This window comes from Schistocerca americana, chromosome 1 (genome assembly GCF_021461395.2).
Source record: "Schistocerca americana isolate TAMUIC-IGC-003095 chromosome 1, iqSchAmer2.1, whole genome shotgun sequence".
NCBI classification, from domain to species: Eukaryota; Metazoa; Arthropoda; class Insecta; order Orthoptera; family Acrididae; genus Schistocerca; species Schistocerca americana.
The window spans coordinates 1054026815-1054050381 of record NC_060119.1 but is presented as its reverse complement, the minus strand read 5'-3'; the positions used below and the strand labels follow the sequence as shown (position 1 = coordinate 1054050381).

General features: G+C 37.0%; 1 protein-coding gene across 2 annotated transcripts in view; it reads left to right on the top strand.

The window, feature by feature from the left end:
* The window catches only part of LOC124617109 (mitogen-activated protein kinase kinase kinase 15), a 165139-nt gene extending 141849 nt beyond the window's left edge, over positions 1-23290 (top strand). For both annotated transcript variants that reach the window (XM_047145240.1, XM_047145239.1), the window contains 5 exons: positions 5158-5263; positions 7879-8230; positions 15776-15926; positions 16010-16086; positions 16987-23290. In XM_047145240.1, coding sequence (XP_047001196.1) covers positions 5158-5263; positions 7879-8230; positions 15776-15926; positions 16010-16086; positions 16987-17170 — 870 coding nt within the window. In that variant the 3' untranslated portion in view covers positions 17171-23290. The remainder of the gene's footprint in view (positions 1-5157; positions 5264-7878; positions 8231-15775; positions 15927-16009; positions 16087-16986) is intronic.
* Positions 23291-23567: the final 277 nt, after the last annotated feature.

Sequence of the window (23567 nt, the reverse complement as noted above, 5' to 3'; positions counted from 1 at the left end):
GTAGAGAATGTATATAAGCAAGTGTTTGTGAGCTTAAACTAAGTAATGGTAATTTTATAATTGTAATTATGTATAGGTGCCCATTGGGAAATATTCAACTCTTTCTGGAAAACTCTGGTTCCTTTTTATGCTATCTGTCAGATGGAGGGAAGCAAATTATTTTCTGAAAGAGTCTGATACAAGGAATGATCTTGAAGTAATACTGAGTTCTTTCAGTTTGACATCAGTTATTGAGTTCCCTACTCATTTAGCACAGGAAAGCAGCATACTAATAGATAATATTTTCATGGACCAAAATATATGTAATCAAATAGGTATTTATCCTATTAAGAATGATCTTCCTGAATATGATGAACAGCCAGTGATAGTACATGACATAGTTCCAGACATAAATGCAAAACGGTCCTCCAAAATGGTGCATTCAGTTAACAATTTAATGATTGCAAATTTTAAGGAAAGTTTGCAGCAGTTAGACCATGATGAGGTGCACCGGGAACCTGATGCTAGTGTAAAAGATAACTTATTTCATTGTACATTTGTGAGTATTTCTGAAAACAGTTTCTCTAAGAAAACAGTTTACTGTAACATCAGACTGAATGAAAAGTTTATTAACAAAAGTCAGAAGTGGAAAATATTTTTAATAATCATTTTTAGATGCTGTGGAGCTATATATGGAAGAGGCAACATCTATGCAATTGGATAAAACTGAAATTTTACCTACCTGTCCTGCTGAAGTTAGGAAAATAATAAACTCATTCAAAAGTAAAATCTCACATGGAATTGATAGTATCTCCAACAAAGTAATAAAAGATTGTTCCCAACACACAAGTAGAATTCTCAGCCACATATGTAATAAGGGCATTTTTCCTGACAGAATGAAATATGCTATTGTTATACCATTGCATAAAAAGGGGGATTGGTCTGATGCCAAAAAATAATGCCCAATCTCACTTCTGACAGCTTTGTCCAAAATTATTGAAAAAGTAATGTGTTCAAAGTAACTTCACATACTTATAAAAATAAAGTACCAACAAAATGCCAATTTGATTTTCAGAAAGGCTTTTCAACAGAAAGTGTTATATATGCTTTCACTGAACAAATATTAAATGCTCTGAGTAGCCCGAACATCACCAATTGTGATTTTCTTTGGTCTCTCAAAGGCTTTTGATTGAATTTTTCTAGGCAAGCTTAATATTGTGGTATGAGTAGGACAGTGCACAAATGGGTTAATTCATATTTAACTGGTAGAGTACAGAAGATTGAAATAAACAGTTCACATAATCTGCAAAAATCAGCAGATTCCTCAAACGAGGTGAGTATCCAGAACGGGGTCCCACAAGGTTCAATCTTGGGTCCCTTATTGTTCTATTGTATATTTATGACTTGCCACTCTATATTCATGAACATGCAAAGCTAATTCTTTTTGCTGATGATAAAATTATAGTAATCGCACCCAACAAACAAGACTTTGCTGAGGAAATTGTAAATAATGTCTTTTAGAAAATTATTAAGTGTTTCTCTACAAATTGACTCTCATTTAATTTTGATAAAATGTAGTATATAGAGTTATGTACAGTAAGTGACACAACTCCATTAATAAATGTAGAGTTGGAACAGAAGTCTGTAGCTAGGGCAGAATATTTCAAATTTTTGGGTGTGTGCGTTGATGAGAGATTGATTTGGTAGAAACACATTGATGATATGCTGAAACGATTGTTGGGGTTATTGCAAATTTTGGTGATAAACATATAAGTAAATTATTCATTCACTGCTTTCATATGGCATCATCATTTTGGAGTAATTCATCATTAAAGAAAAAAGTATGCATTGCACAAAGGCCTGTAATCAGAATAATAGTTGAAGCCCAGCCGACATCATCTCGCAGACATTTATTTTAAGAACTAGGGATATTCACAGTAGCTTGACAATATTACTTACGAAATTTGTTATTAATTACCCACCCCAATTCAAAAGCAATAGCAGTATACATAGCTACAACACGAGGAGAAAGACTGATCTTCTCTACTTTGAGTTAAATCCAGCTTTGGCACAGTAAGGGGTGAACTATGCTGCCACAAAAATCTTTGGTCACTTACCAAATAGCATCAAAAGTCTGATAGATACCCAGCCATAATTTAAAAACAAACAGATTAAAAGAATTTTTGAATGGCCACTCCTTCTACTCAATAGATAAAGTTTCAGATATAAATTAATTTTTAAAAAAGGGAAAAAGAAAAACACTTGAATTATGACATGCAAAGGAAACTTTTGTTAAAGTGACACATTCCACATCATTATAAAGTGTCGTAGTTATGATCTATGGAACAACAATTAGTCTAATCTAATCTAATCTTTAGAAAGCAATGCAACAGCAGTTCTGCATATCATGGATTTGAAACCTCCTTGTGTCACCACATGTCTACACACAGGTCATGCAATTCCCATAAATTATGGACTGGTGAACAACAAGTTTGTTTGCGTGGGCATCATCCACAGCAAGCACAGAAATATTAGTTTTGTAAATAAAAAACACCTTTTTCTTCCAGTAATGTACTTTATTTGTTCCAGAAGCATTTGATCTTTTACTTTGACATCTTCAGTATCATCTAGAATGGTATGGTTTTGTTTTGTTGCGCACTATTTGTAGTTTAGAGAATAGTTTGTGTCTTACATTTTATGTAAATAATTGATTACTTACAGTTATTCGAATTTTCGGATGGCATCTGCATTTCCTCTCATCAGGCCTCATGCTGGAGGTCACACTTTAACTTCACTTATGAAATTGAAGCACATTTTCCTGTTATGAATTTGCTGTTCATAATTTTCATGTTATTTGTGCTAACTGCTGTGGAGCACCATTATTCTTGTGCCACTAGCTGCAGGCATTTTACCAAAAACTATGATTTAAAGTTGTGATTAGTGTGTGTGTTCACTTTATCTCTCTTCTAGTTTCATTTACTTATGTACATGTTGCCAACCCAACAAAGTACTTGCTGAAAACTAACATCTGTTCATTTTGGTTCTCATTGCATCTGTGTGTGTGTGTGTGTGTGTGTGTGTGTGTGCGTGTGTGTGCGTGTGTGTGCATGCGTGTGCGCGCAAGGAGGGAGGGAGGGAGGTAGTTTTTTTTGGGGGGGGGGGGGGAGGGGGGGCAGTGAGGGCAAGTCGTAAAAAAGTTGAGTGTGGATGTAACCTAGTAATACAAAGAGGGTTTGTAGTTGACTGGTCAAGTATACATAACAAATAACTCACTGTTTACATGAGTACATACTATAGTAGAATAACAACTCAAATCAGCTGAACATCAGAAATTTCTACAGTTTGCCATGACTACGAACACACACACACGCTCGCGTACACACACACACACACACACACACACACACACACACACACAACGATAACAGTTTTCAGTATGTTGTAACATACTGAAGAGAGGCAACATATACATAAACAAAGAAAACAGTAAGAGAGACAAAGTGAACACACACTAGTTACACCTTTAAACCACAGTTTCTCGCAAAATGTATACAGCTTGTGACAGAAGAATGTTAGTACAAAGAACACTGAAACTGTGAAGAAAACAAGTTCATAACGTGAAAATGCGCTTATTTTTTGTAAGTGAAGTAACGGTGCGACCTCCAGCTTGTGATCAGATGAGAGGAAATGCAGTTTCCAACCAAAAACTCTAATAACTGTAAGTAATCACTTCTTCACATAAAATATAAGAGGTGAACTGTTTGACATCAGTAAATACGGCAAATCAAAATAAGAGTGAATCATTCAAGATACCATGGAAGATGACTTAAAGTAAAAGGCAAAACATGACTGGAACAAATAAAGTGCAATGCAGCAGGAAAAAGATGTTCTTTTATTTATGAAACAATTATATGCTGGTGGCTTGTGTGCATGGTGCTACTGCCCGATAGTGTCCCAGGTGTGTCCCTTCTGGGTCAGAGCAGATGAATTTGGTGGCCAAGACATCCATATGAGTTCACTACAATGTTCCTCAAACCACTATAGCAGGATTCTGGAATTGTGACACAGACAGTTATTCTGCTGGAAGATTCCATCACCATGAAGGGGTGCAGGTTGTCTACAATAGTGTTCAAGTAGTCCATAGTTGTCATGATGCCTTTAATTACTACCACAGGTCCATGGAAGCCCAGATGGATATTCCCAGTAGCATAATAGTTCCGCCACAGATCTACATCCTCAATAGTGTGCTCTGAAACCTTCGTACCTGCGCCACCTTGTACTGTGTCGTCATATCTACCACAGATTGCCACCTGTCCTCCTTTACAGAGTGGGCATGGACATGGAACTGTTGAAAAGGTGACTTAATTTTCTTGTTTTCATTGACTAATGGTCTCTGTCATCATATTCTGAGGTAACTCATCACTGAGGAAAATGGTGAAGAATAACATGCAGTGTCCACTCTAGAACCTCTGTAAACAGCTCTTTATGCAGTTAGCTATTCTGACAACAGCCTCACTGTATTTTACTCTCTTATGAAGTTTGTTGTCAAGAACCTATCACAATTTCATAACAACAGTAACAGTCATAAACATAATACTAGAAGTAAAATTGATTTACACTATACGTCACTCATCCTTAGTTATTCAGCCCTAAAAGTCTTTGAACACAGTGTGTGTTTTTTCTTTTTTTTGTGAAGGGTCAGTATGTTGCCAAATTTTCTGCTGAGAAGATGAACTATAACTGTAATAAATACATTGAACATGCAAATAATTGGTTAACTAACTGAAAGTATTGTGAATTATTTGCATTCGAAGTAAAGGTCTGTCATGATTGTACTTGACTTGGTGCAAGTTTAGTTCTATTGTATTATCTCTTTGATACATGAAACCTGATGAAAGAATACATATTATATGAAGTAGACATCAAAACACCAGTAGACAAACATGCAGAGTCTAAAATATCACCATAGTTAATAGAAAATAGTCCTTTGTGACTGAAGGGGAATTTTATATGTATTTTTATTGGAGTTACTATGATCACACTTGATTTTAGAAATACACTAACATACAAAACTGAAATTTCCTTGTCTCTTTTGTAGAATTTAATTTCAGTCTAGGTAACTGTGAATGTATGGATGTCACTAAATTTCCTTATGATTACTGTATCTTGTTTTTATAGGTGAATGTGGTGTTAAGACTTCATAGTATCAAGCCTCACTGGATGTTTGCCTTAGACAATCTTGTTCGTAATGCTGTTCAAGCAGCTATAACAGTAATGTCACCAGGTGAGATGATGATATTTCTCTAAACCATAATTGATGCAGAAAATGCCATATGTGTGAAATGTAAATACAGTTACTAAGTTACCGTATTTACTCGAATCTAAGCCACACTTTTTTTCCGGTTTTTGTAATCCAAAAAACCGCCTGTGGCTTAGAATCGAGTGCAAAGCGAAAGTTCTGAAAAATGTTGGTAGGTGCCGCCACAACTAACTTCTGTCGTCGAATATATGTAGCGCTTCGCAGGCACAAAGATAAACACGGGCACCAAAACCTCTGCGTCAGTAAATAAATTTTAAAGAAAAAAGGTCGAAGACGAGCCTTTTTTCTCCACCCTGAGTTTTGACCACTGCATTTTCATACATTATCCAACGAAGTAAAAACAAATTCCGTTTTGTTCAACTTCGAATGTAGCTGCATTTCAATGCACTACGAAAATCCAACTGGCAAGACTGGTTGGGATGTTTGTCAATATGGCCTATTCTGCGTTCTGAATTTTTTCCTACCTGTGAGAAGAGTTGGTTGCTAATAGGAACTTTTATGAATTGTGAATCACATGCAGTATTCTCTTCACCATAATAATAATACGAATATAAACATTTTCCCATGTATTCTTTCGTGTTTGCTGCTATCTCATTTAAATCCTGTCTGCCTAATAAACTACGAAACTAGAGTGAGACAACAGCAAACGCGGACGAAAATACATATCATGTCATGTTTATATTCGTATTATTCTTATGCCGAATAGTGATACAGTCAGAATTGAAGCACGGCAATTGACTAGATTTTTTAATCTAAGATAAGTCTAATTTCTGTGCAGAATGTAATGTACTGAAGAGGCGCCTGCGAAGACTTTCAAACGGAGAAAAATTTTCGCTAAACTCTCGTTCAGAACATCTTCTATTGTACGCAGTCTATTATTTGGTTCTTGTTGATTATTATCAAAGAAAACAGCAGTGTAAGTAACAACAAATAGCAGTCTCTTGCAATTGTTTCGCTAATGAGACGATTCCTCTCTTTTTTTTAAAAAAATTGTAAGCGGCGGTAGCACGCACAAAAGCAAGCAATGCCGCGAGTGGCGACAGGTCGTAAACACTCATTATCTGAATGCAACAAACAATGCATGACACAGTACAGTAATGCATTTTCAGCTTAGAGTGACGTAAACACCTATAACAAAGAGAACGGCACTTATCAGATCAAAGAAAAATAATCAATAAATTCAAACCAGACGAAGCACGTGAAAAAGGAAGGGTACCCGTATAAATACGAACGGAGCGCCTGACGCTTAGCAACGGCTACCTGGTAAAGCTTAACTGCTAAGCTTACGACTCGAACCAAACTACTATAGCTGTATCGTCATTCATTTGACCTAAATTGTGTCTCATATTACAATGGACCAACTTTGTTTTGATTTGGAGGCGCGGCCTAAAACTTTTCTCTCCCCTTGAATTTTGAGTCTCAGATTTCAGGTGCGGCTTAGATTCGGGAAATTTTTTTTTTCCTCGATTGCGAGTCTCATTTTTCAGGTGCGGCGTAGATCCGAGTGCGGCTTAAATTCGAGTAAATACGGTATGCCAAAGAAGGAATGTTGTTGTTACTATTAACAGATGTGTATGGGTATTGATTGTATTGTAGCAGCTTAAATGTGATTTATTTTTGTATTGGCTTTGCAGGATTTCCAGTCTATTTTTTGTAATCTCCCCCCCCCCCCCTCCTCCCCCTTATCTCTCTCTCTCTCTCTCTCTCTCTCTCTCTCTCTCTCTGTCTCTCTCTCTCTCTCTCTCTCTCTCTCTCTGTCTGAAATTGTACTTCTGAATTTTTCTAATGAGCATATTTTCATACTTGTCAGATATTCTCCCATCTTTCTGTTTCTGATTTCCCATATGTGCAGACGTAGTTGTATTCTAAAGACAAGAGACTTGGGATTTTCTTTTTTCTGTGTACTCTATCTTCACCTCAATTTTTTGAATGAAAGTACCAATACAGTCTGCCACAACATGTAATACAATATAAATAAGAAAAAGTAAGGGAACAAAATGTTAACGTGTCTCATATGTTCATTACAGTGCATCTTGTACTAAAGAGTAAAATATGCCATTTCAAGGTCCATAGTTGTCAAGGGGAAGAAATCACTGTTAATCTTGTGCCAGAGGAGGCACAAGGTGCAGGATTTTCTACTGATGAAAGAACTGTTTAGTGTATTTCCAAAGTAAAGTCATTGTGTGTTTTTCCAATTATGGGCCCACTTCTTATTACAATTCATAAGCAGGCATATGTTAATTTTATTGACTTAATATTGGACTTCATTTTACGCAATAATTTAAGTGTTGAATATTTTTCACTGTATATTCTGTATTTTCCTGCATTTTTTATGTTTATAGTTATAAACCAGTTGTAAAATATGTTACTTAATTGATTAAAAAACTGTTTGATGCTTCAATTTAACTGGAATCTGAGATTTGATAATAAGTATACTTAATTTTTATTTACACTCTTATAACCTTTTATTTGCACTATTATAACCAGATGTTAATTTTAATCCCCTTCCTCACTGACTGAAGCTTAATTAAAGTGTTGCAAATGTAAAATGCTATTATTTGCTACTGTATCCCCCCCAGAGCTGGGTGCCAACTTGGCAGGTCAGGATAATCGTGAACAAAGTGTACCTGATGGACCTGATGGAAGCTCCACATCTGGCATGTCAACTGTCAACTCTGTGAAATCACAGAAAACTGTCGACAGCCTCTCCAATTCAGCCAAGTTCCGTCTGGAGTACCGAGAGCAGCTTGGTGTCCTGCGCTCAGAAAACTTGAGATTACTGCAAGAATTAGTGGACAGCCAGAAATCCTACCAGACACTGTTGCGGCAGGCCTTAGAAGATCATCGTTTGCAGTTGGCATTACTCTCTCAGACTGTGCAGCAGCTGAACCTTGTGTCATCATGCACTTGCCAATCACATGCTGATACAGGGTAAGAGGGAGAGGCTCTTGAGCATTTTATGAAATAGTTGAAGGTGCATTGGTGACAAAATTACTGCTTATTCACCGTTGTATTGAAAGGAAAGTCACTTGAGAAAACTATAAAATCAAACAGAGGCAGAATGGTTTGCAATAAGTTACCTTCAGGAGATGAAAATCTAATATTGCTGATAGACACATTTAAAAGCGAAAAAACTGTTCCTAGTTTCTAGAACTGTTAGTTCCCTCTTAAGGGTGGAGGGAGGGACATGTTGGGGAAGGTTAGAAAGGAGGTAAATAGCAGTAAGACTCCAGGGTGAGAGGGACTACTTGTTGTGAGGACAGGGAGAAACAGAAATCATATTTAACGTCCCCTACCCATCTGTTCTAAGCTTCCCCTGCCTTCCTCTCTCCCGCTTGAGGAAGGAATTAATTATTCCAAAAGTTTTTCTTTTATTTTATTTTTTAGTTCCATTTTTTAAATGTGTCTATTTGTAGCCCAAAAATTTCACCTCATGGGCGTTAATACTGGCCAGCTGTTCTGTCTCTGTATGCATTCGCGATCATTTTTTTAAAATTTTCCGTCTGTCATATTGTTGTTATCACTCATTCCTGTACTTATCCTTACAGTATATGCGAAATACTTGCTTTTAATCACTAAGATACCGAAGATGAATACTCATACAAGCCGTATGTAAATAATTAGCAGGTTCATATTTGTTGTTGTCAGAGGACAGTACTTTAGGTACTGACTTACTTGTTCCTGTTTCTGCTGTTAATAAGAATAGTTTTAGAGAGGTAGCATCTTCTTTCTTCAAACTGGCCATGTACCTCTACTGGGATAATTCTGCCTGCTCATATTGTGACCCCAGCAGCCTCCCTTCTCCCCTCCCCACCTCCCCCCTCCCCCTACTCCTACTCCTCCTGCACCACATTTTTATTCTTCTTTGTATTATTATTATTATTATTATTATTATTATTATTATTATTATTATTTCACCTTCGTCCCACTCCTGTGCAGGGTTGGCTTGATTATGAATGGAATTGGCATTGTTAATTTAAGGTGTGGCTGGGTACCCTTCTTGCTGTGACCTCATTACCCACTGGGATGGAATGTGTGTGCCTCAACTGTCTGCATATAGTATTGTTGATGCGAAAGAGTGTAAAAGTTTTCTAAATGTCTGCAAATCGTGTAACTGAGATAGGACTCAAGGTACCATCCTGGTATTTTACCTATTCAGTTGTGGGAAACCACCTAACAACCACATCCAGGCTAGCCGACACACTGACCATTGTTGTTAATCAGCCAGGTGGATTCAATCCGGGGCCAGCGCATTACCCCTGTTTCGGAGCAGCACTTTAACATGTACTGCTGTTGAGGTGGGTGGAGTAGGTAGCAGTATGGACAATTTAATATGATAATGGCAGGTCCTGGGTAGAATGTAAGTAATGAAAATACTTGAGGCAGTTATGAAGTTGAAGCTGTCAACAGGCTGATAAACCAGATCAAAAGCATTACTAGGCTTTCGGACAGTGTCCTCCTTCAGCCAAGTTTTGGAGAAAACACACACACAGGGTTATGTGGTTATCATATCCCCACCCTTCTCCACACTCTCCTCATGTGCCAACTACATTGTATGACTGCTGCAGCTCATCTGGGGTGAGGGCTTGTGTCAGCTGGAGTGGGCAGCGATATAAAAAAGGTGAGGAGAGGGTGAGCATTAGAGGGAATGATGGTTGATGGCTGGGAGGTAGAAATTATATGTGGATTGTGTAGGGCATTGTACCAGTGAGCTCCCTCTGGTATTGCAGGGAGAGTTGTGTGAGCCACATAATGAATTGGAGGAGTGGTTTGGATAGGAGAGATAGAATAGAGGAAGGAGGAGACCGCAAAGAAGAGGTTGTAAGGATAGACTGAATAAAGTCGAGGGCTTAGGGATGAGTGCAAAATTGAATGTGGACAGAGGCTAGTGGAGATAGAGACCAAAAGTATTGTGTTGTAAGGACAGTTTCCATGTACATAATCCAGAGAAACTGATATTGGGGCAGAGGATGTAGAGGACACAGTTTGTGAAGCAACCATTGAAGTCCTCACACTTTCCTATCACCACGTGGATTCCAGCTTGCCACTGTTGACACAATTTTCCTCTTCCCCCTTGCCCATGGCCTTGCTGTTGTTGAACGCTACCTCGACCAATATCCTACTGACTCTGAACTCGCATCTCATTCTGTATTCACCTGAAAAGCTGCAGCCTTATCACAACTACTTCTGCTTTAAGGAGATGATATAGAAACAAGGCTGCCTTGTTGAAAAACACTTATTTCTAGCTGCCATAGCTTGGATTGGAATATCCTTTTATTTTTCGCTGAGGCCATGTTTTGGCTGTGTAGCCATTTTAAATTGTATGAAATACATACCACATGTAATATTATTGAAGTACAAACAACCATTAGCTATTTAATTGACAAGATAAAAATTAAAATAAAATTTAATAAAGTTTATGTGATATGACCTGTCAAACAGAATATTTGGGTTGCAGTGAAACTTACATTAGTCAAACATTTCTAAAATACATGTGGGGTGGCCTAGTATGGACTAAAGAACACATGTAAAATTAACATATGATAGTGGATAACATCACATAATATAAATCTTACAACAGTACCTGACTTCAAAATAAACATGGTACCAAGTGTGTTTCGGATATGCACTGATGAATCAAGATATTATGACCACTGCCCACCATGAGATTGAATGCCTGCTGGTGGTGTTGTGGGCGCATGTTGCAGTAAGGAAAGAATATAAGTGGAAAAGAGACAGATAAGCTGTCATTATAGCAAAGATACAGGTCACAGATGCAGAAATCCACAACTAATATAAGGAATTAGAATTGTATTAATACCTTCAGCTGTGGATGGGTGTTGATATATATCAACGGGGACAGGTGAAAATGTGTGTCCCGACTGGGACTCGAACCCAGGATGTCCTGCTTACATGGCAGGTCATTAATGGTGTCTGTTCTTTCGGACATGTCCGAAATGACAGACACCATATCCATATAAGCATATAATTCTGGCAACACCGGCCAGGACTTCCTTCTTCTGTGCGGATGCATACACATTCCCCGAACTCTTAAGGGACTTGGTAAGAATGTCTTCCACGAGTAATGAGTGTGTTGGGGTCGGAAACTATGAATGTAATGTGTGGACACACAAGGTGAGAATGTGGCTCTTGCGGGAGGCATGTGCGAGATAGTCCCTGCAGTCGCGCTATCCTCTGTGTCCTTGGTGGCTCAGATGGATAGAGTGTGTTCCATGTAAGCAGGAGATCCCAGGTTCGAGTCCCGGTCGGCCACATATTTTCATCTGTCCCTGTTTATATATATCAATGTCTGTCAGCAGCTGAAGGTATTAATATAATTCTAATTTCATTCTAGACAGCTACAGATCATTAATGGTGTCTGTTCTTTCGGACATGTCCGAAAGAACAGACACCATATCCATATAACTAATATGAGGGGTTTTGACAAAGTACATATTGTTGTGGCTCTGCGGCTGGAAACAAGAATCTTTGAAACAGCAAAGGTGGTCACATGTTGGCGTATTACTGTCACGAGCACCTATGGAAATTGGTTGAAAGCTAGTGAAATAATGAGTAGGCCATATGGAATTAGACAACCACGGCTCATCACAAAACATAGAGGCCAGAGGATGCCCACTGTGTGATCCATGAAGGCTGCGATCTGTGGCAGATCCGATGAAAGGGTACAATCCTGGTATAGGTACAAGTGTTTCACAGCACGCCATTCAAAGGACGTTGTTGAACATGTAGCACCACGTCACACCGACCGAATGTGTTCCTGTGTTGACCCAATGACATTGTCAGTTATGAGTGGTCACAGCATCACTGAGTTTTCATCGTGGATCAAAAGAAATGTGTCGCCCATCAAATGAATCACATTTCTTGTTGCGCCAGGTTGATGGTTGGGTCCTTACATGCCATCATCCAGGTTAGTGGGTGCATGAAACATGCACTGCAAAACAGATGCAGGCCTGTGAGGGCAGAACTCTGCTGTGGGGTACATTGAGCTGGGCTTCCATGGGATCTGTTGTTGTAATCTAAGGCATAGTGACAGCAGTGAACTACAATAACATCTTAACATCTTCCAGAAAGATAACTGTCTTTGTTGTGCTACATTCGTTTGAGGCACATTATAGTGAACTCACATTATTGTGTTGGCCAGCAAATGTGCCTGATCTGTATCCACTGGAACACATATCAGGTGCAGCTGCATGCCCGTAAACTACCATTCCGTAATTTGCGGGAATTGCTTGACCTGTGCATAGACATTTGGTGCCACATATTCTGGAATCCTGTCAAGGACTTATAGGATCTGTGCCAAGCAGAATCTCTGTTTACTGTGTTTGAAAAGTAGAACAACATGGTATTAAACAGGAAGTCATAATGTTTTGGCTCATTGGTGTATTTGACATAACTATCACTTGCAAGTATAATAATGTACTAAGCTACATATGACAGCACCTAGTGGCCAGCTGATCAAAGATAAAACTGAGCAGCAAGAAATGGCCTGTGTGTCATACAAATTAAAGTAATCTTTGTTCACTTAACAAAGTGTCATACACAGAATAACTGAATATTTGTGATACCAAAAGTGACGAGATTGAGTGAGTCTCATTGGTTACTGTATACTATCACCAATACTAAGACCAATGATAACAAATTGCCAGCAGCAGTGGGCAACGAAAATCCTCCAATACTGTAAGTGCACTTAAGCTATAGTAGGAACCCTGAACTACTTGGTTCAAGGTGTTGCAACACTTGCAAGCCCTGTGAAAAGTCTTTCTAAGCAGAATATGTTTGCATACAGTTGTTCAATATACTTTTTCATTTTTTGTCCAGCTTATGGATCATATAGCTGCAAGTTCCGCAACTGTAGTATTACTTCAGATCAAATGACAGCACCAGTTGCACTTACAATTTTATTTGTGATTACCACAGTGAGATTTGGCCAGTGGTCAATTTCCAGTGGTTATCTGAACAAAACTGAAAAAAAAAGTACAGTGGAATAAGCAAATAAATTCTAGCGATTCTAGCGCATGATTCCACCTGTCAACTTTGACCAGTTACATCATACCAGAGCCAAAGATGCAACACACACAACAACCCGAAAGGGTGACCAAAACTTGTAAATGTTTTCATGATGCTGAAATGTGTAATAATGAATTATAGAATCATGGAAATTCTTAATAATAGATGCAGAAACTAATGGTACAACTAAAGAAAAATAGGGTTGTCGATAACGAGAAGCTAACGTGTAGAGTTACCAGATGCAATTGTTTAAAAAGGAGGACAAACAGCTTCAAAAAGGCGGACAAAGAAAGAAAAAAAAGAGGACACACAAAACGGGTCAACTGCAGATAAGGATACCACCCGTCAGCTTTGGACAAGTCACGTGACTGCTGGGAATTACTGGTAAAACTAGTAGTTAATTGTTACTGATGGTCTGGTGGTGATTAACTGAGCAATACAAAAAAATTAAAAACAGTAATTGTGGTGACAGTGTGGTGTCAATTGTTTTGTTATGTCAACAACACGGAATTGTTTAAAAGTGAAAAACTTAAGACCATTCACCTCCCTTCATTCAACGCATCGCTACCAACATCTACAATTCAAGCAGCAGCTGACGACTTGTAAACCGCACTTTAACCTTCCGAATACAAATAAACTGAGTGACTATGAAACAATGAACTTAAACCATGACAGTTAATCTGTCGAGTTATTTCTTACCTTGATTGGCCACTGAGACGTACATTCCAGCTCCACATATCTTACATTCCACTTCAAATTAATTTCTTCCATTCTTGAAAGCCAGATATTTGCAGGAAAGGACATCAGAAAATGTACACTTTCGTTTAGGCTTAGCCAAATATTTTACGTAACTCACTCGGTTAAAAATTGTACTCACAAATCACAAGTGCACTACAGGAAGCCAAGCCAATACAAAGCGAAGATACGAAACGAGAATTTTAAATAATCGATATTTGCATTCGCTTATAGGTCGATCAACGATAACATCGATGATCCTTGTGCCACCTACTAACACCGCCTGCATGCGTGTTTATCGCGAAGGCTGTGACAATAGTTAAAGTATTTAAGAAATTGTAAATTTAACTGTATTATGCTCAACTTTGCAAAAAAGCCGGACGCTGTAAAAATTCGCCTGGACCTCGGACAAAGAGCTAAAAAGGAGGACATGTCCAGATTAATCCGGATGTCTGGTCACCCTACTAACATATAATATAAGAATCTCAGTATCACAGTAATAGTAAAATATAGGAAACACAACAGGTACAAGATGCAGCTAAAATTCACAAAAAATTGTGAAATTGATAACAATTTGAGCTCTACACCTCAAGTAGACAAAGCAATACCAAAAAAATAAATCCTGAGAGAAATTGTGTCATGTTTGGGAAAAACAGCCAGATATTTGTGAGAATCAAGATTATAAATATAATTGCTACTCATTTTACTTGCAGTAATTTAAGCTGTGCATTTGGTTTCCTGCCTAACCACACCCTTGGAAACTGACATATTCAGAATAAACAGAATAGTTTAGGCCACTTACTAAAAACACCACAGATAGCATTTAATACAGGCTTGCATATTTCCTTTGCATATGAAAAGTGGCTCAAAGCCAAGAATTGGACTCGTACACTATAATTGACCCAAATAAGTTATGTGAGAAAGCAATTAACAATAGGCGTTGTGAAACAAGCATAGTACAATAAATAATGTTGGATAACAACTTGTCCACAAACTACTTTTTCCTATGCTGTTTTGATGGTGTTGGTGGATAAATTCTTATGCAATATTATTGATTTACTGAGCTTTGTTGACACTTTCTTTTGCATGTAACTTATTCCGCTGCACTTTGTTTTTCACTTTTGTACAGAAACTTCTGAAAAGCAGCCTTGGTGGCCAAAACCTTTCATAGTAACCAAAGTTAAAAATATAAGTGCAACTGGTGTTGTCATTTGATCCCAAGTAATAAATTTCTACTACAGTTCAGTAATGTCAATTTTGTGACTTTAATAATGTCTAGTAAATGAAGTTTCGAAAATAGACTCCTGTAGTTTTCACAAAATGATTTTAATTTCAAGTCCTGTCCAGTACAAAAAAAGGTGGTTTCACAACTTACATTGCGGGTTTCCAGGAGTAGGTTACGTAAGCTGTTAAGGTCAATGGTGATAAACATTAGAATGTTGAAGTGTTCTTGACAGATTCTGTTTTTAATGATGTGTAACTATTTGTTGATGTATAAAAAAGTAAACTTTAAAATAACATATTCACATATGCCATGCCTATATGAGAAATAACTGACTGACAAAAGAGGAATTACTACAGCATTCTTGAAAAATTCATGGAACATGTAGATAAACAACTTGCACAACATATAACAATAAACCATAGAAAAATAATTATTTCTCAACAAGAGTGAATTTCAGTTGTAAATTTTCAATTGTTTTATGATCACAGTTATGGATCACATAGATCAGTGAGCTCAAATGATGCTGCAAGCTCCCCTGCAGGTCTGCTTCCACAGATCAGTGTGACCGATAGCTCAGCTGACTCACGATTGATTGAATGGTTGCAGAACTTGAAACTAGACCAGTCCACTATTGACAGGGTATGTTTTCTCTCTTTTTGTTTTGTTATAAACAACAAATAATTTATTCAACATATTTATATCTTTTTTCAATTTATTTACAGTTCCTGTTTGAAGAATACTGTTTAGATGATGTTTTACTGTACATCACACGTGCAGATCTTCGCAAATTGTGCTTAAGGTATGTTTTAGCCACTATATGATGAATAGCAGTCTATCCCTTTCATAATATTGTCCTTAGGCTTAAGTTGCATTTACGTGTCCTATTCCAATCCTTTTTCATTTAACAACAAAACTAAAAAGATATGAGAACACACAATCTTTTATGGGTCCAGTACTTTTCTATTTTTTTAATTTTTAATCATGTTCTGTTTTTGGTGCCATAGTGTCAGGTATCATTTCTGGGTTATTGATCAGTTAACCTTTGTCACAACTCTATGGAACTTTCTTCTTCATCACTTCATGGAGATCTTCTCATCCACGACACTTTCTATGAAATGCCCCTTGCACCCAACCATATTATTCGGTACATTATCCACTATTGCTACCTGTGCCTCTTCTGAAACAAAGCCATGTAGCATTGTGGATATGAAGGTGTGAGGGTCCAACTCATATCTCCAGCTGATCATCCAGCTTTAAATTTCTTATCGGAACCTTAAATTTCATCAGACGAAAGTGTAGATGGATCAGTCAATAAGGCTTATAAGGCCATGAGCAGTTCCCTCTCCCATCCTTCAAATGATTGTGAGCTAATGGTTTTTCTTTCAGTAACTTATTAAAACTAGTAAAACATTTGTTTCTTCAGTTCTTCTGAACCCTTGCACAATACGTTTAAGTTATGTCACCTAATTAGATGCTGCACTAGCTATTGGAATGTGTGTGTGTGTGTGTGTGTGTGTGTGAGTGAGAGAGAGAGAGAGAGAGAGAGAGAGAGAGAGAGAGAGAGAGAGCTAGAGAGTGAGTGAGAGAGAACAGTTAATGTTGTCATGTATGCTCAACCCTAATGACTTGACTTTATTATACACAGTATTAATTTACTGATACTATTCAGTGAGTATTCCATTTTTTCTCAATTTTTTAGAGGTGGTGTCGAGTTGAGAGTATGGAAAGCAATTCTCAAATGGAGGCGTGAGCACCGAGCTAACTTAAGTGCTGAGCGATCTGACAGTGCAACCAGAACCCACCGCTCGACAAGTAAGATAGATGGTGGCGATTCAAACCCTTTTGACAGGACTTGTAGTGAAAGCACAGATACCACAGACTGATTTTTGTTTCCATATATTCTGTACTAATAGACACCTAATCTATAGCTGCACTTAAGGCACTGGAATCGTACCTGTTAATTTCTGTAAATGTAGTGGCTTTGATGTAAAATGACACATTGTGCAGGATTTTTCACTTCCCATGGAAGTTGGAGTATGAAGATTTACATTTTAACTGGCAAAAATGCTTCCACATTGTGATATTCATCTGTTGACACGTTGTACCTTAATCTGTGATACCATACAGTATCGTTGCCTTGCAGTTTCTATCAACATATTGGAAAAAGAAGTGTGTGTGTGTGTGTGTGTGTGTGTGTGTGTGGGTGCGCGCGTATGTTGTTATGGGAAGTATGAGTAAAGAGATTTATCTCACGTTATGACATCACATTGTATTACTTTGTCATTTTTAAAATTAGTTATTTATTTTCTGTTGTGTTGTGTGCAGCGGAATACTTTTCTTTCCATTGCAAAGATAATATTTGCATCATAGATCTGATACTTTTATGATACATGAAAGTCACTCTCCCTATTTATCTATCTTTCATTCTTTCACCTCTGCCTGTCCCCCCCTCTCAGCTGATGTGTTTGTTGTGCATGAGAGGGAGGGGGGGGGGGGGGGGGAGAGAGAGAGAGAGAGAGAGAGAGAGAGAGAGAGAGAGAGAGAGAGAGAGAGAGTAGGAGGGGAGGGAATTAGAATCATGTCTAGAGCTAAATTTAAAGTTTAAAGCTTTTATTTGGGATGTCAGTGACTTTCTCTGCAGATACACTTTGTTGCAATTCTGTAAATTAAATTTTTGCTAAAAGCATTCTTCTGAAACATTTGTTTCTGAAACATTTGTGTGAACGCTTAGTACTGGAGCAAGCATGAATTATAAATGCAGCCAGTAAAACTTAAGGATGGATTCTATTTATTATTATGTATATATATACACATAATGTTTAGATAAAACTGAAATGTGATGTGTTCAAAAAGAGACACATAAGCAGCTGTAGCAAAGCTACAATGGTTCTATACTAGTTAGGACTAAAATTTGATAATCATTTCATGGTTACACATGACTGTTTCTGTGCAAAGCTGTTCACTTGGAATGGTGTTAATTTGACTTTCCTTTCCTTTTTGTTGATTTATATTTTTGCATGTAACTCTTTATTGTTATAGGAATAAGACAATAACTGTATGTGTTGATCTTCTTATGACATCATCCATTTTTGTTACCAGTGGAAATGTAGTGTCTCCAAGAGACCAACAAAATATGTGTGACATCTTTTAGTATAATCTCTATGCCTTCAGTTAAATGAAGTGTGAATATTTTGTACCATTGCGCTGGAAATCTGTTAGAGATCTTTTGTCTGCAACAAAAAAGTCTCACTTGTGTTATTAGTAAGCATACCAGAAGCAGAAACAAGAGAGTACGTGTCTGTGGAAGGGTGTTTAGAAAGTGATGCTATTTTTTGTAGTCTCTACATGACAATATGGCTGAGCATTTAGAGGAAGTTCCTCACAGAAACTGGTGCTATCTGTGTATTACTGTATACAAGACTTGTATGAATTTCTTCTGTAAATTTAACTGATGGTGCGATGGTCATTTTATCATATGTGTTCTGGGATGAGAGTATTAAAACCATAATTTCATAGGTGTTGTGTTGGAGGGTGAAGTTCTCAAAAGTTAAATAATAATGCCAGTAATTTTGGGAAGGGGATAGGGGGGGGGGGGGGGGGCAACCAAAGAGATGATCCTTTTTCTGGATACCTTGCAGTGACTTACACTTCATGGCGATAAATACTATCGTCCATACTGTGAGGTGTCCATATTTCAATCCTGAAAAAATTTTATTCATTGTTGTCCATGATAACACTGTTTAGCATCAAGGAAGATGTCTGCTGCTTTTCAGTAATTCTGTGTAATTAGACACCAATTTATACAAACTTAGCTACATCTACTCCTGGCATACACCCTCCAAGCTGCCTGCCCCCTCACATTTTTTCTAAAATAAATCTGCTCTCTTAACTGGCAAATGAAAAGTGTACACTCTGTAGATTAATCAGTTTCTGCAAAAAACAAAAAGAAAAATCTGTAACTGAATATTGACTGTTTCCTTTGCATTACATGGTCTTGCACATTTCAAGTTTTTTTAGGGGAGTTCAATAATTCTTTATTCAGAAACCAAACATGCTTCCTGCCCTGACACACAGGCTTACCAATTCAATGTCAGTTTGAAGAAAGGCAGAAAATATAATGAATACTGATCAGCAGCAAGAACACCTAGAACCATTTGTGTGCAACTTTATAACTATTTCACTCATAGTGAAAGCAACAAGAGTTGCCTCACCCTGTTCCACCCCCCCCCTCCCCCCCTCCCCCCAGCCCAGATCCCGAGTGCGCTCTTATCTGTATGTGTGTATGTGTTAAAATGTGTTAAGCACCTTCCATCTGTGGAGTAAATAGTTCTTTGTATTTGTTTACATTGTGGATCTTTCATTAGTGTAATAATTATTTACTGTAGCTACTCATGATTTTCATTTACATGAGACAATAATTTGAATTTCCTGTTGAGTGAATCTCCCTGTAAACAAGCTAATAATAATTCGTTTTCAATAAAAAGTAAATAAATGTATTATTAGCAACCCAGAAAACTTGGTAAATGACAAGCACTGATGTTTAATTGCTTGTGATTATACTAAAGCATCACAGCATTTTGGGTATTTGATCATGCTTATAAAATAATCTCATACTAATTGTTCTTTTTGACTGTGTCAACATTTATGCTCTCTTTCCTTTATTTTATTGTTTGTGGAAGACTGTATGCCACAGATCTGTAATGACAACCATCTAAAGACTGAAGAAAATAAAACTTCTATTCACCAAGTGGCATAGCATAATGCAGACTGTTACTTTTTTGTTACTTATTAACCCTATCTTGTTTCTGTTTTGATTCTGAAGTAATTTTAGAAGCATTTTTTGTGATAAACTAGTTATTACCACAGTGCATACAGTACAGTCTGCATTGTCACACAGTATAACATGCTTAGCAGCAAGTAATGCTGCATGATTCATTCAGTTATATTTTAATACTTGTAATACCACTATTCTATAATTTTTTTTATCTTAAACACTGTTGTTGTCTACATAAAAAGAAAAAGTACTTTATAGAAATGAGATCACTGAAATCTTTTTGATGTGTGTCATTGCTAGCAATGCGAAATGACTGCATTGTACTATGGCTGCAGAGTGGAAATTGGTTGAGCACTGTTGAAGGCTTGTTGTTTTTGTTAACTTAGAAAACAAGGGGGGGGGAGGGGGGAGAGACAGACGGATGGACAGACAAAGAGCTATATATTTGAGTGCTGCACTGCCTTGTCTTTTTAAATACAGATGCTCACCATTGGTGAAGAGACATCCATCAAAATTAATAAGATAATCCAGCAGAAATGCTTTAATTAGAAAGTGACTTACATGTTACTTTTTTTTATGTCAAAGGGCATTCATTCATCTGATACAGAAAAATAGTTGATTCTCATTTCCCCTACATCATCTTTATAAATTCTGTTCGGATTTGAGTTTAAATAATCTGTGACTACTGCATCCTGCTGATCTTTGTATATAGTTTACTTAAATTACTTTGGTGCAACAATACCCAAATGTCATGTGGGTTTGTCATTTACATCTTCCTATTTCTTATGAATTACAATGATATAGTAACTTGTTTTGTAATTTAGACTGAAATTGTGAAATTGTATGTCTGCTTGAATTACTTTGGTGCTACAGTGTCGTGCAAGAGCTTGTCATTTATATAAGAGCATTTTTATTTGGTGTATCAGACGACATATACACAGTTTCAGGATTAAATCTTCTTTCAGTCGTAGGTTTCTTTTCCTCTGTTACATAGCACATATTTTGCCTCTGGTAGTAATTTGTATATGTGGAAAATGCCTAGTTGGACCATGACTGTAAGTCTCTCTATACAGTGAGTCAATTCAAAGATCATAGGAAAGCAAGTGCATATCATTCCCAATACAATCATGTGTAGTAAAGCACTGTGGTGTTCATACCTAGCTTTGGGATGAAGACAGCTTTACCTTACATTTAGTTACCAATATATTTAATTTAGAATGTAAAAATCTGACGATAATGGGAAAGCTCCTTTGCTAAATGCCAATGTTTCAATTTTGCCACCTGGTCAAAAATTTCATCATGAACAAATTAACTTTTCCTGTATACAATTTAATTATGGGAATAGCATCATTAATCCTGCCTTCTGCTTAAATTTCTTAGATTGACTGAAGTGTAATCTTTGCTCTATTAAGGCACAGTATGAGACTGTAAATTATAATTAGAGACTACAGGGGACGATCTAAAATTCTCATTCAGCACAACTAACAATTTGCAGAATGTTCTTTGACACAAGTATGGTCTCAATGGTGTTGTGGTTCAGACATTTCTAAGGTCATTGGAATTGTGCTAAATCTGTATGTTGACTGTAATTTTGCAAGAATCTGCTTTTTCTTTCAAGCAGCTTCTTTAATGTAATGGTTGAGGACCTGTCAAAAGAAGGGTGGGTGGGGGGTGGGAGGCAGCTATCCAAGTCAAGTGTAGTTGGTGCTTAAAGAAACTACTTATGGTAAAAAAAAAACACTCTAGGACATTGATTGTAAGTAATAGTTTACATGTTGTTACCTTTTTTGGAAAATATTGCTCCTGCTGGTTCTTCAGTACCTCCTCACATTAAAAATAACAAGTTTCCTCTGAAGGAAGCATTGTTCTTTTTTCATTTATTGTTTGTAAATAAAAGAACTAATTGGTTAATCATTGGATGTAATTTAATGTTACTACTCTTGAGAAACAGTGCCCAGGTATGGTATTATGAATATCTGAAGAGCCATTTACAAATTAGCATTCCCTAGAATGTGCAAATTGCTTACAGTTCTCTTCTGTTACATATCTTCAGAGGCCTTAGGTCACTCAATTCTTAAAAAAATGCTTGAAACCCTGGTGTTCATTTGCTTTTTGTGAGTGGAGTCCTGTTGGTTAATCCCCTTGTCTTCAGCATTCGTTTCATATTCATGGATTTGGGACATAAGTCAACTATAGTTGTGTTATTGTCAACATTATACCTTTCAGCTTCTGGGAACCATTAAATTTATTACTCACACTTCACAAAGAAGAACTAACATAGCCAGTGTACGCTCATAGTCAGACACCGTTTGTTGCAAGACGGAGACACAGCATAACACTCATGGGGTAGAGAAATAATTGTTGTCTAGATGATCTGGCAGTACTTCTGTAATTCTTTGTAGCTTTCAGCTAAATTCAGTTTTAATATTCTTGACAGTGCAAGAATCTCTCATTTCATTTATGCTATATGAGCAGTGGAACATAGATATTGTCTTTCTTAACACATGATGAAAATATGTAATGGTCTCTATTGTAAGTACTAACATTATTCTTTGACCTCACTTCATTACTGAATAAATTTCTTTTACACTGTTTAACTGATCTGACATTAACAATAAAGTAATGTAGCTTTGAAATACACTGCTGTTGAATTAAAAATTTAATTGCAATTGAGCTTATTTTCAATAACTGGCAACAAGAAAGTGCCTACAAGTTGCTAAGAATAAAGTAACCAACTGGTCAAGATTGTTAATCTTATTTTTTTTACTAAAACAATTTGCTCTCCTGACGGACAAAACTGGTAGGCACCGTTTCTGGAGATGAACATGTACATATTGACTTTCAAGCTGATCAATATTCATTTGTGTTTTTATTGCCTTTAACAATGACACATTTTATCTCAAGATGGTTACAGCAGCTCCAATTGCCAATTACCTAATTTTAAGAGATTGAAAACTGACATGGGTTTTCTATTATTGTTAATGTTTAGAACATAATCAGAATATTGAAAGTTAAAAATGTATTGTCTGTTTCAGTTCATAATTTCTTGACAGATGTTCATTGTATATAAAAATGTCAATATGTTGAAATAGTGCCTTAACTGATGAACTTGAATATTTGTTACATGTGCTGTTCAATAGAATGTTTTTTTAAAGATATTTTTAATACGTTGTAATCATGTTACTTTGCACTGCCACTGAATTGTTGTCACAATAAAATATAATTGTTATCTCTTTTTACATTCCCAACTTCCTTATCATCTTATCCTCCTCATAAAAAATGAAACCATGACTTAAGTGCAGTTCATCTGTAAAGGAGACAGCATAGAGAAAACTAGTGTCCCATTCTTGAGTACTGGTAGAGTATTTGGGATCCTCACCAGGTTGGTTTAAAGGAAGACCTCAAAGCAATTCAGAGGTGGGTTGCTAGATTTATTACCAGTAAGTTTGAACAACACGCAAGTATTACAGATATGCTTCAGGAACTCTAATGAGAATCCCTGGAGG